This window comes from Cariama cristata, unplaced genomic scaffold (assembly GCF_000690535.1).
Source record: "Cariama cristata isolate BGI_N322 unplaced genomic scaffold, ASM69053v1 scaffold1743, whole genome shotgun sequence".
Taxonomy (NCBI): domain Eukaryota; kingdom Metazoa; phylum Chordata; class Aves; order Cariamiformes; family Cariamidae; genus Cariama; species Cariama cristata.
Genome location: NW_009606460.1, coordinates 86,252 through 99,283, shown reverse-complemented (window position 1 = coordinate 99,283; position 13,032 = coordinate 86,252). Strand labels below are relative to the sequence as shown.

At 39.6% G+C, this 13,032-nt stretch overlaps 1 protein-coding gene across 1 annotated transcript in view; it reads right to left on the bottom strand.

Moving 5' to 3' along the window:
• SRGAP1 (SLIT-ROBO Rho GTPase activating protein 1) overlaps nucleotides 1-13,032 on the bottom strand; it is a 70,712-nt gene that overhangs the window by 44,270 nt on the left and 13,410 nt on the right. The window contains exons 4-5 of the mRNA XM_009696361.1: nucleotides 5,123-5,305; nucleotides 4,598-4,728 (exon numbers count right to left, since the gene is read on the bottom strand). Coding sequence (XP_009694663.1) covers nucleotides 4,598-4,728; nucleotides 5,123-5,305 — 314 coding nt within the window. The remainder of the gene's footprint in view (nucleotides 1-4,597; nucleotides 4,729-5,122; nucleotides 5,306-13,032) is intronic.

Here is a 13,032-nt window from a genome sequence, read left to right as displayed (position 1 = left end):
AACAAACTGCAGTGCTTAGCACAGAGCTTCAACCAGACAACCAAGCTGCTCTTCATTTCATTTCAGGAATAATAATGAAATTCTAATGCCAATGGAGAGAGAAATTCATTAAAAAAAAGTCTTAACCTCTGAATAAGTCACTTTCTAATCATCCTGTTACACAGACATCAACATTCAAATCAAAGGGATCTGGTTGTACATATCATATTTATGAGAACTTATGTAATAAAGCTTGTGAGCTGCACACACTCTACCCTAGTTTTAAACTTGGTTCTATGAATGATTAACAAAGAACTTTTACAGAATAAATTAAGATCTTAATAGCTAAATGTTCCCTAACTTCTTAACCATCCAAAGCATACAGACTGCAATTAGAGATTCAGAAACTCCACTCTAAGAAAGACCAACACATGAATATTTTATTTATTCTAGCAGTGGAATTACAGTCAAATTGTTTTGATCACTATTTCCTAGCATTTATCTTCAGATCATATGAGTGCACGGTATGTCTGAAAAAAGGTCCCTACGTTCCTCTTACACCCAGATAAATCTAATAAACTCAATTACGTGGAAATCTTTAAGTAAATGAGTAATAGTCTGTGCCATATGGACAGATGTTGGTACTAACAGTCAGACTAGCAGGGGTGTGTACTCTGTTGCTTCTCTGAAATCCACAATCTTAAAAAAAGATTTCTATGTACTAGGTAAAGCTTATTTAATTCGGCTAAAAAGTAATCTTTATGACTGACACAAATAAAGAAAAAACTTAATTCTGTCCTCCATTTGAACTGGATCCTACTATATAATCAGCAGAGAAGAAATATTCAATAGAAAATTCAAATTCCTCTACTACAATATGCAGAGGACAGAAATAAACAGGATTTGATATGCACAGTGTATCTCCCTACTTCTTCGCAAATGTTGATCCCAACCCTCAGCTCACTAAATGCATTAAAACATCCAGCTAAGACTCCAGCAATATTTTTATCTTGCTTTTATCACAAGAGCTTAAGATGAACACCACATCACCATTTTAAGTCAGAAGCCCTGAGCTTTGTTAATGAAATGAAGGAGTTGAACAGTTCAGATTGAGTTCAGCTGAGGAACTGCAATTTAGGATTTTCCATAGGAGCCTCACAAATGGAAAATGCAGTGGAATCCAAATGAAACAATTATATTTTTTTGTTGTAAAACAAATAGTCCCATAACGCTCCCCAATCTTGTAACAAAAAAATTTATTCAACAATTCACTACATTCCTTCATATATTTATACCATTTTTATCAGACATATTTTTCAATAACAGAGGAAAACATTCAGTTTCATTTATGGGCAACACCAACAGCTCAGGGAGATCTAAATCCCTTCCACGTCAACTGGAACTCAGACCCAGAAGAGAGGTAATCCCCTTCTGTACAGGCAAAGAGAGAGTTCAGGGAAGCACAGAAAGTCAGGAGGCAGATGGGGACAAAACAGAGAGAGCAAAGAATGAAATCGCCACCACTGCTCTGAAAACTCCGAATCGTACCATGACTTTCATAGATTTACAGACTGAGATAGTCTGGGCTGTCGCAACATATGGCCAGTGGGAAGCATGTCTCACATTCCAATGATATAACCCCCAAATCTTGCCAAGACTCTTGCATTTACAAAAAGCATTTCCTTTGTCAAGTAGCAAACACTCTGTCTAGATACCAATGCTTTCACAGCATATTCTGATTAAATACAAATGTCTGAAAGACACTTCTTTTAAACAAGCTCACAATTGGATTATATTGGCTCTGAAGCAAATTCTGGTTGCACATGTTTACAGCCTGCTCTTACAAAACAGTGATGCAAAGGGCAGCTAGACTTTCCATTTAAATTCCTTAGGGAAGAGTAACTTCTAAAGCCATTTTGCCAAAAGAATGTTATTGTCTACGTTAGTCCACGGCTTGGAAAAAGCCACGCAAAGTAGGTATCGTTTTCCTGCCTTACTAAATATTGTAGAATGTACATTTCTGTTAAAAACTAGCAGTCAGAAAGCTCTAGGCTTCATGGTTGTGTAAATATCTTTACATACACTAACTCCAAAGAGTGTTGTCTTTGTATATGTATGCACAGAGAGCTTCACTTCTCCTCCCCTCTCAGTTCTTGTCGTTCCTCCCCTCAGCTTTCACTGCTACAGCAACCTCTGTGGACATCGATGAAATGGGTAAGAATCAGGTGCATTTTCCCACCTGAGAAAGTTTCGACCAAGTAGAAACACGCACTGGAGACATTAGAAGCATAGAATCATTATCGTTGGAAGAGACCTCAAAGATCATCAAGTCCAACCGTATACCTGATGCCACCATGTCCACTAAACCCACTAAACCATGTCTTGAAGCGCCACATCTAAACGTTTTTTGAACACCTCCAGGGATGGTGACTCCACCACCTCCCTGGGGAGCCCGTTCCAATGCCTAACGACTCTTACAGTGAAGAAGTTCTTCCTAATGTCCAGCCTGAACCTCCCCAGGCACAACTTGAGACCGTTTCCTCTTGTCCTGTCGCTGGTTACTTGGGAAAAGAGGCCGACTCCCACCTGGCTACCCCCTCCTTTCAGGTCGTTGTAGAGAGCGATCAGGTCTCCCCTCAGCCTCCTTTTCTCCAGACCAAACACTCCCAGCTCCCTCAGCCGCTCCCCACCAGACTTGTGCTCCAGACCCTTCACCACCTTTGTTGCCCTTCTCTGGACTCGCTCCAGCACCTCAAGGTCTTTCCTGTGGTGAGGGGCCCAAAACTGAACACAGCACTCGAGGTGCAGCCTCACCAGAGCGGATACAGGCCAGGATGCTGTTGGCCTTCAAGGTTTGAGACATTCACCGGGAAATGTAAGCTCCAAAAGGGAAGGCAGAAGAGAAGACAAAATGAGCATCTTTCCAGCTTCTGAAGGGGTGGGAGTGCTGGGAACAGAAGGAAAGAGACCTTTCCTTCCTTCCAGCAGTCAAGAAGAACTCATAAAGTTCATGTTTATCAGAAATGCCCTAACTAGAGGTTAAGAATCCATCATCCTTTAAGCAGTATCAGGAAAACCATTCATTAGGTAAGGACAACTTCTCACTTGGGTGGTACCCTAGCAGGTATGCTTCTTGTCCTTAGTTTTCTGCCCCGATCATCTATTTATTGGGATCCTGGCCAATGTTTTCATTGCCTGGGCAGGCCAGGTGGATGGAGCAGGATGCGCAGGTGGCATGGGTGTAGATTAGACAGGGACAGTATACAGCAGAATAAACCAGAAGAAATCAGAAGAGAGAAAATGTGCAATAGTGAGTAGGAGAGAGGAATAAAAGACACGTTGAGATACAGCAAGAAATACTGAAAACACAAAAAAGATACATTGCCACCTTTTATAAGAAAGTAAGGCAAATAAAGCAAAAACAGGGGGAAAAAAGTTGAAAAAGGAAAAAGTTATAGCAAAATTAGGTAAGATTCTATAAACTCCAGAAAAAAATGGAAATGACAAAGAAAACTGACTCAGTATTTAGAAAACATATACTAGAACATAGTATGCAGCAGTATATATGTGTAGCTATGTAATCCATTCATCTCAAGAAGGTATTTTTCCCTTTCTCTATCAAGCTTTGCTTCTCCAGACAGTAGAAACGAGAAATCTCTTGTCAAATGCTATATTAATTTATGCTATATGAAAACCAGAGCTCATCTGGCTTATTTTTTGTGATGAACACCCCATCAGAAATGACTGTATGTGCACATTGCTTACTATTGTAAACAACAAAAGCTACTGTTGCAGTAGGAAGCATATTCAAATAGCTAGGATTTCATATGGGCCACAGGGGCATACCCACTGACTTTTTTAACACTACGTTGCTAGTGAATTGATACTCTTGAGCTTGTGTTTGCTGTCTCTAAATTTTCTCTATCAAATACGTGGTCAGCTTAGAAAGAAGGTGGGACACGATAGACTGCAGGATGCTCCCTCTGTATCTTGTAATAATGTCAATAATACAGGTTCTGGAGACCAATTGCTGGTTCAAGTCAACATCAGTGTATAACCTCATTCTCCTAGGATCTTCTCACAGGAATAACATACTGAAAATCTGTAACAATTGTGTTGACAGTATAGAATACAGGATTGATTGTGTCTGTTCCGCAAACTACACGAAATAAGAATAAAAAGCACTGTATATTTGATTCAATGTCTGAATGAATGAAGCAAAATGATTTTGAAGACGTGGAGGAAATGCCTTCTGTTGAGTTAAATACCATTATTGTATGCCCATTTAAGAAGCTTATCTTGTAAAAAATATTTGTACCCCAGAAATCCTTTTGTAGTACAAAATCGAAATGTCTACCTTTTTTATGTTATTCTTGTCTTACTTTCTCTTGCCACTTGGGGAGAAAACATCAGGTTCTAACTTTAAAGTAATGGGTTCATCATCTTATTGGCACTTTATTTTGTGAAATACAAAGCTCAAAGGAAAATCTGCTGATTATACCATACAATATTATTGTACTGTAGGCAACTCATGTGACTAATATATTCCCTTTGAAAATGAAAAAAAAAAAGTATTATTCCTGAATGGAATAAACATAAAAAAAATGTGCCAATACTTACATCAATTAAATCCGAAAGGTCATGAATGTAATACTTGAAAACAGAAGCATTGGTTGCTTCAAGGGTGAGCAGGTATTCATTACGGGCCTTAATAGATTTCAGCTTGTTTTCAGAATATTTTGCTTGACGCTAGGAAAGAGATTGTATATTAATGTATTTGAATTACTTCATATTTGGTATGTAGCAAAAATGGTAACAATTCAAGCACACATTCCTATTAACAAGAAAAAAAAAATCTTAATTGCCAGCCTGTTATGCATGTAACAAATGTAATACAAAATGATAGCTTGGTATTTTTCTTTCAAACGTGACAAACCATATAGTAAGAATTATATCAGGAATAAAGTATTCCCCTCTCTGAACTGCAATTAAGTCAAGTTATCTATAACCCACTACTAGTTTATTATGTGTACCTTGTTTAATTTTATTTCCCAGTTGGACTTTTCTGTCTAATATCATCCCAAAGAATGTCAGAATTGCACTGAATTTACTTCAAATGAAGCTAAATAAAGGGACTATTTACTTTTTCCTTCATTTTTTCAATCTTTTTCACAGAGCTCCGTCTCTGGTGCCTTTCTTCTAGTCGAATATGAAAAACAGGGTCTCCTGCCCTCCCAATTTGTTTTTCTTCTTGCTTCTCTGCCTCCTTCAGTTTGCTTTCTGCACTGATGCTCTCTGCATGATACATGTGGTATGTTTTCATGACCTGCAAAAGACAAGAGTCAAAGGAGAGTTAGGAGAAAATGAAAACATAAAGGTATCTACAGAAAAATCACACAGTCTTTGAGTAAAATGTTCTCTTATAAACATGGACCTTGGATAAGTTTCTTTGCCAACAGAGACTGGGGACTTCTGGCTGCATTTTTCTTTTCTGATTTATTTAATGGTATCTCAATGGGGATTTTTTTTTTTCATTGCTCTGATAGGAAAGAGCAAAATTCTTCTTATTAAACTTCAGGATTCTTGTCTTTGAATGAAAACCTGAAATAATGAACAACTAGACTAAATCTGTATCAGTGCCACATCTATCCGACTTCAGGGTTAAGTTAACAGCTCGGCTGTTGACCTGGAATTTTTGAAAGCAGAAGGACCCCATCAGCACCGAGGAAAGGGGAAGGAAGCAGGGACAACGGGAAGTTTCGGTCTGGGAGCACATCCCCAGCCAGCTGGATGACTGTCCATGGCCTGGGAAGAAGGGGCTCCCAACTGCGCAGCCAGCAGATTGGGCACGACATAAAACCAGACGAGAGCTGGAGAAGAAGCTGCCTGATAAATAAGTTGTGAAGATGCTTTCCCCATAGCCCCCCCAGTTAATACTATTATCTTCTCTCTACACACACGCTGGCTCTGCAGCCAAGACAGCCTGGGATGCCAGCCTGCAAATACGTGCTACAGACCACAGAGAGCGAGAGGGACTGGTTCAGCCCAGTCCTCCCTTTCTTCTTCAAGCAAGAAAAGCCCCAGCTTGAATGCTGTGTAGCGGGCAACAAGCACCCACAAACCACCCACCTCTGCTGGGGAGGGCTGTCTCTGCCCACTTTCAGCAAAGAAAGCCTCTTTCTACCTTCCCTAATCATTTGTTGGTTGGTTGGTTGGTTTTTGTTGTTGCCTGAAGTTTCAAGCAAGGAACAAAGCAGGAAGGCATCCTCAGGCGGCCGGCGGCCTCTTCTTCACAGGGTGCCAGAGGTCTCACCAGCAGATGTTATCCTTGGGCTGAGGCCATGCAAGGCACTCGCATCTCCTCCCAAGGACACAGCCAGAGAGGAATCAATCGGGCTCTTCCTCCCTCAGGAGAGGGGGAGACAGACTACTCTGGTGAGCTGCCTCGAAATATTCCCTAGGGAGAGGAGCACTTTTTGTAACCGAGCAGTTAGACCAGCCTAAGGAGCATCCATGGAGTTGCAACATGGGACACTAAAGCTCGATAGCACAAATTCGCTGCAGCGTGGCTTAGCATGGATCAACACAAACCAACTGCACGCCGTGGCAGGCGATGGCTGAACTGATGCATATTTAAAGTCTTGTGCAACAGAATGAAAGAAGCTTTTAGAGAGCTGCAATTTTGCATAACCATGTATGTTATGCATACGTTATACACCATAACTGTGTATAACTATATATATATAACTGTGTAACTATTTAATAGTGATGCCATGCTGTTGATACAACTTAAATAGTACTGATATTAAAAATGAAACAGGCAACTAACTCTTCACTAACTTCCTGTAGTAAGGTAAAACAGTTGGTGACACCCATCAAAAATGGCCTTGTTTCTATTTTTAGAAACATACATTTACAGCTCTCTGCTGAAAAAACCCAAACTGCCCGGAGCAGGGCTCGGTGTTATTGCTGCCGCTGCTATTTCGCAGCGCAACCCTGCTCCAAGGCCCGACCAGAGAGCAGAGCTCCCTGCTCCAAAGACAAACAGAGCCGGACTGGGAAGAGAAGGCAAGCCCACAGAGCCCAGACTTGCATGGTCCCCAGCTGAACCAAACTGTAAGTTCGGCTTTAGCCTCCTACGTCCCGCACTGTCACAACGGCATTCCGAAAGTTGTCAATAATCTGTGCCCAGGGAGTCCAACTCATACAGCCACATGGAAATAAAAGAATTACTGCAAAGAAAAGAAATGCACTTCTTAAAGAAATGATTTATAAAATAAATCTTGGAAGCACAGAAAGTAATTCAGCTCTATTAAAAATGATGGGAAAAGGAAATTAAAAACAAGGTTTTGCCCTTCTCTTTTGGCCTTTTTATTCAATTTTTTGAGCCCTTCTTTACAGTAGGCTACAGGTGTTTGCTTTTATTTTTTATCTTTTGTTCTATGTCAACTCCAGAGACTTTTTAGTCGGTGGGACAAGGCTAACCCATGTGTCTTACCACCTAGAAAAGTTATTTTCTTTTGTACTCTCTTCAGCTCTTCTGCCTGCGGAGAGAACAATAATATCTTAGTGTTTCCTAACAGCACATCTCAAAGCATCTGACTTAAGTGGTGAAGCAAGGATTTGTTCTGCTTGCCAAAAGCAGCAAACACTGAAGTTTTTTTAAACAATTTTTCTGAGTGCCATGTAGCCTAGTGGACTAGGCATAAATGTCCTTGGGCAGTGGCTGTGACGTTTTAGCTTGCCTCCTTGCTGGGTGAAGGGGTACAAGTACAGCACTGCCAGCCCTCACCAAGAGGCTCAGATGTCTCCACGCTGACTCCCTTAACCTCTCATCACTGAAGAGTATTTCTTCCTCTCACTGCCTGCTTACACTACATGCTTCCAAATCCAGAGTGCCTCACTCTACTCCGATTGAAAGTCAAGTTTTGTGCGAGAACTACATGGAGGTCATAGTCTCTATGGGGAACCAAGATGTCTACTTGAAACCCACGTTCTTGCAACAAACTCTGCACAAGTTCTTGGTGCAAAGGATTCCTCAGATAATTAAAATTGAAAAAGAAGTCCTCCCTTTGGCAGTATTCACAGAGCTGGACAAGACAGTCTGTCCTACCCGAGTCACACTGGCTTAGAAATCAATACAGACTATGTACAGAGCATGATCAGCCTATGCATTTGACTCCTGTCCAGTTTGTTATGTTGATAGCACTGCTTCTCTCACGCACTAGTGACATCACTATTTTGCAAGCCTCTAGGGAAAGCTGACAGCTCCAGCCTTTTTCATGATTTGTCAATGTTTTTTAAGAGCTGATATTGCAGCAGCTAAACTTAACTTGAGAAAGCATCAGACAGACACATATGGAAAATAAATGGGAACAAGCTAGGGACTTGGCTTTGAAGTATTGCAGTGCACGCTTCCTCAACAAATTAGCTTAGAATCTGCATGCTACGTTGCATGCTAAGTTGACTCTTTCTTTTAACACTATACCATCTTTTCCCCCCACAGTTTTTAAAAGACTGTTAGATACTGTAAAAGACAGTAACAGGCTTGCATAATTCTTGTAAATAGACTTGCTGTATGAAGAGTTCTGAGATCCACATATTTTGATCCGTGAATATGTAAGAGATCCATAGAACTGTTATTCAAACAACAAATAATCTCATGAAATAAGCAATACCGCTTCTCAAATGTCTACCAAACTGTTGAACTGATAGACTATCCTGTGAGAGTATCCATCACTGAACTGACTTTAATTAGTCCCCAAAGTGCTTATTGATCAGCCATCAAGTATGCACTGAAAAGAGAGAGCAAGGTTGTAATTTTGCAGATGCTGAACTGTCAGCGCGACATATGCCGCACTCCTCCGCTGTAGTGAACAAGCATTGTTAAACACATACTAGTACCTTTCCGAAATTAAACAGTGAGTTTATCTCCTATTAATTTAGCAGGTTTATTCTGCAGATCCAGTGATGTAAAATACAGATTTCTGTCAGATAACTAAGTCAGACTACAAGCAGATGAAAAAAGATTATGCTACCCAAACTATGTACTCTCCCACTTGTAGGTGACAGACTGTTCACTTAGTGATATAAATGTCTCATTTTGTGTGCCAAATTTTCAGCTTCATAAGAGCTCAGCAAGTAGGCTTAGGGCAGAAGATAGCACTTATCACAGGGAAGAGCACATTAGAGTAAACCCTTAGATAATTATTTTATTTAAACCCACAATTGTTATCTGGGCAAATCCATCAACAAGACAGTAATTAGTGCTGTACTCCTGTGGGCTACAAGAAAGGAACGTTCCCGTAGCAAGGCGCTGGCTTTTGTTTTCTACATGCATACTTCTTTTCTAGAAAACTTCCAGAAAACTTCTTAACCCAACATACTAAGACTGAATGCTACAAAGTTAAAATATATTGGCAATACAATGTGTTACCATATGCTCAATTTTTATAATAAAACTGTATAATCAAGAGCTTTTTCACAGCATTTCGCAGGAAATAGGCGTTTACTGGAACAGTAGTTCATCCCTGCTGCAATTACCGTGTTTGAATTGTTTCAGAATTGTCTCTGCTAAGTTGTGAGCTCTTATCAGAAGGTGAAGTTGCAAGAGATTTGTTAAATCAGGTTAGCTAGTACTTTCCCCAAGAAATAAGTAAAAACCTACGCCAATTTTACTACATCAGTGGCCTCTAGCAGTTAAGCAGGCTCAGTATTAGCTGTTTTCAGCATCCTCTTCACTTCCAACCCAACCTCTAACATAGTTCTAGGAGTTGTCACTGATACATTACTACCAATACAGAATTACTGATTACACTTTCTCAGATCTCTGGTGTGCTACTGTGGTGTGCTACTAAATTGAACTTAACTTTTCCACAGAGAATCCAGATTCTGTGCTATTTCAGCAAAGAAAAAAGAAAATCTGGCAGCAACTACCTTGAGACATTAATCAGCCAAGATTTTTAAAGAGTAAGATAAAGTAATGGAAAATGCAAGCGGCACAGCAGCCCTGTCTTCTTTAATATTAAATTGTTTGCTTCGGACTGTCCCTACTTTCTCATTTTTCTGAAAACCTTACATTTGTATTGCTTGTGAAAAGTAGGATGCCAGTAGGAATAATTTGGAAAGTCAAGTGGGAGACATGAAGATGTATTTTTATGATGTGCATCACTTTTCTCCACCATTCGCCCTCATCCTTATTACCAGAACAGCTTGGTATTTTTAGCAAACTTGTCACCTCATTGATCCCTCCCTGACTCCTTTGGAGGTAAATTATAAATATGCCCTGACCCCTAAATAAATCCACTGGAGACCTCCCTCCATTGCAAGAAAAGAGCCTGCCTACCTTCTGTCTCCTACCATTCCCAATCACTCAGACGTTACTGCCATATTCCAGTACTTGATCTGGTAACAGAAGGTATTTTAGCTTTTCAGAGAAATGGGAGAAGAGTTTGACTGCGGAGCTCTCTCTGCTGCACAGATGATGTAAAATCAATAATCTGTTGCCTCTTTAAGTCAACATGGAAGAAGATTTCTAAATCTCTCAGTTCACAAAAAACACCAACCTAAATCTCCTACAGTTTTCATTTTGACCAACTATTTTTCCTGTAATTGCCAGGAAATAAACTCTGCTCTGTGACCCCATACAACTACCTGGGCTCCTCTTTCCCCATCCCCACTCACTCAAAAGATATGCCTCACTCTAGTTTCAATAGCTTATATCCCTACGTAAAACATGGGACTAATGACTAGTCTACACTGGCTGAAAATGTAGCAGGGAGAGGAATAAAAGAGGAATGCAGCAGCTGGGATGCTGCGGACGTGAAAATACTGACTGGCTGGCACAGCCAGAGAGAAGCCATGCATAATTAAAAGTACTCACTGCTCATAATTTTAGGAACTTGCAAAGATACAGAATGAAGCTTAGTTATTCAATTGTGTTTAGCATGATGTGTTGAGTCATAATTTAAGAACCAGTGCATAAAATACTGAGAATTGGAAATATAGAGTCTTAAAATGTGCGTAACAGGTAGAAAACATACAAATATGTAACATAACATGTAGGAAAACCTTCTCTATGTAAAAGAGATGGAAAATGAAAAAGTAAAGTTTCCCCTACAAAATTCTGATTACTCCAGCAAAATAAGCCTGCTTTGCTCACAGGTTCTTAGAACATCTTCTGAAGCTGTGGTTCACCTGCTTCTGTTCTTATATTTTCAACAATTCTGTACATGACGTGTAATTTTAATGAGGATGGTACAAGCCAAAGTCAACACAAGCTAAGCTACTCCCAGGGACTAAATGAAGAGCTATGGTACAAATCTCCTATTTCCGTGATAATTCCTAGTAATGAAAATGTGAAAAGGAACTAATTACATAGAATGTAAGAAACGAGAAAGGTCTTTTGTGAGTGTGCATTTTTAAAGAACAGTAGGTATTTAATACTCCAAACTGTCTATTTTTATTTTTTTTGACATTTCATTGCAGTTCTGTGTTTTCCACATTAAATAAGCAACCAAAATGTTTTTAGTCTCCCTCTCAAAAGGCAGAGGTTCAAACTTTCACAAGTTAAAAAATATCTTTGAGCAGAAAGCTTTTTTAATTGAGAATCTTCATAATGCATTCTTGGTGGAAGGTGGCATGTCTCTTCAATTTCTCAGTGATTTATTATTTTCTTCTCTTAGAGTAGTTTCTTCTTTGCAAAATCTACAGCACTGTTTATCAACTTGTTTGATCTAAAACCCGTCAAAACCAATGGACACAACTCCTTAACTACGGCAGGTTTTAGATCTGGCCCTATGAACATGTTAAAAAGGATTTTCTGAGGCAGAAGTGCAAGGCTAGATATTCAGAGATGGGTCCCAAAGTCACCTTTTTTTCCTGACACCTTCTATGCTACAGACCACTTGATACAGCATTATCACCAGAAGAAAAGTCTGTTATTATTCTGATACTTAGTAGCTTGTGTTTGAACTCTTCCATTAAAAATATCCGGACCAAATCAGTAGCAGTTCCTTTAAACATCCCATTTATTCTGGATCATTCTAGATAAATTGGTTTCAAGATATATGGTGCTTGAGAAGTCTGAAAGTAGGTGTGGTGAGGCCTCAGGTCTGGCTGGCATGCTAGAGATGGGTGGTAGAGCTTCTCATCATTTGGGTTTGAAACAAGAATCTAATTCAGCCCTTGATCCCGTATCATTAGAGAAATCCAGACATGTAACATCTTAATACATGTGCCTAAGGGACCCACTCTCTATCTGCAAAGTTCAAGGAGTAACAAATAAAACATGCAATTTCTTTACATTGACTATATACCTGTGCCTCAGAACAAGCACCTTTTATTACTTTAGCTTTTAGTGATTTTAATTCTCTTCTCTCTTTCTCTTCAAGGCACTTTTATGCACAACTGTTTGTTTTTTAATTCTGGAAGGTGACCTTAATTTACAGACCTTTCTTGTAAGCTAAGGAACGATAATAAGGAGTAAATAGATTATTAAACCCTTCTTCATATGCATTAAAAGCTCTGATACCTTCCCCTCACTCAATGGCTTTAAAGGTATTTAAACTCCAATAAGGCTTCACATTTTAACAGTTGTACTTCAGAAAGGTACCATTCCTTTAAAAAAAACCAGAAGTGACTGAGAAACATACCCGCCCCGAGATGAAAATTGTAGATACTTGTTTTGGTAAGGCCACTATGATTTTATTCTGTAAACAGTAAATGTTACACAGAATTAAAAACCTGTGCATGGGGTTTCCATCTGTCTAGATATTGTTCTACCTTTATGTACACAAGCAGATATACTACACAGATACGCTGATGATCGTTCTAAGCATGCAAGCAGTGGAAGAGATGCTACTCTGCACCATATAGCCACTTCACTAAGTGTGGGTTGTATCTGGCTAAATGTGGGCATCTACAGCTGATCAAGTCCTTTGCAATCAGTGAGAAGCTGGACAACAGAGTTAATGGTGTAGATCATTTCTCCTGAAGCAGATGCTTGCATCTGATCAGACAAAGAGGGCTGATCTCTTCATATTAGATTTCCAG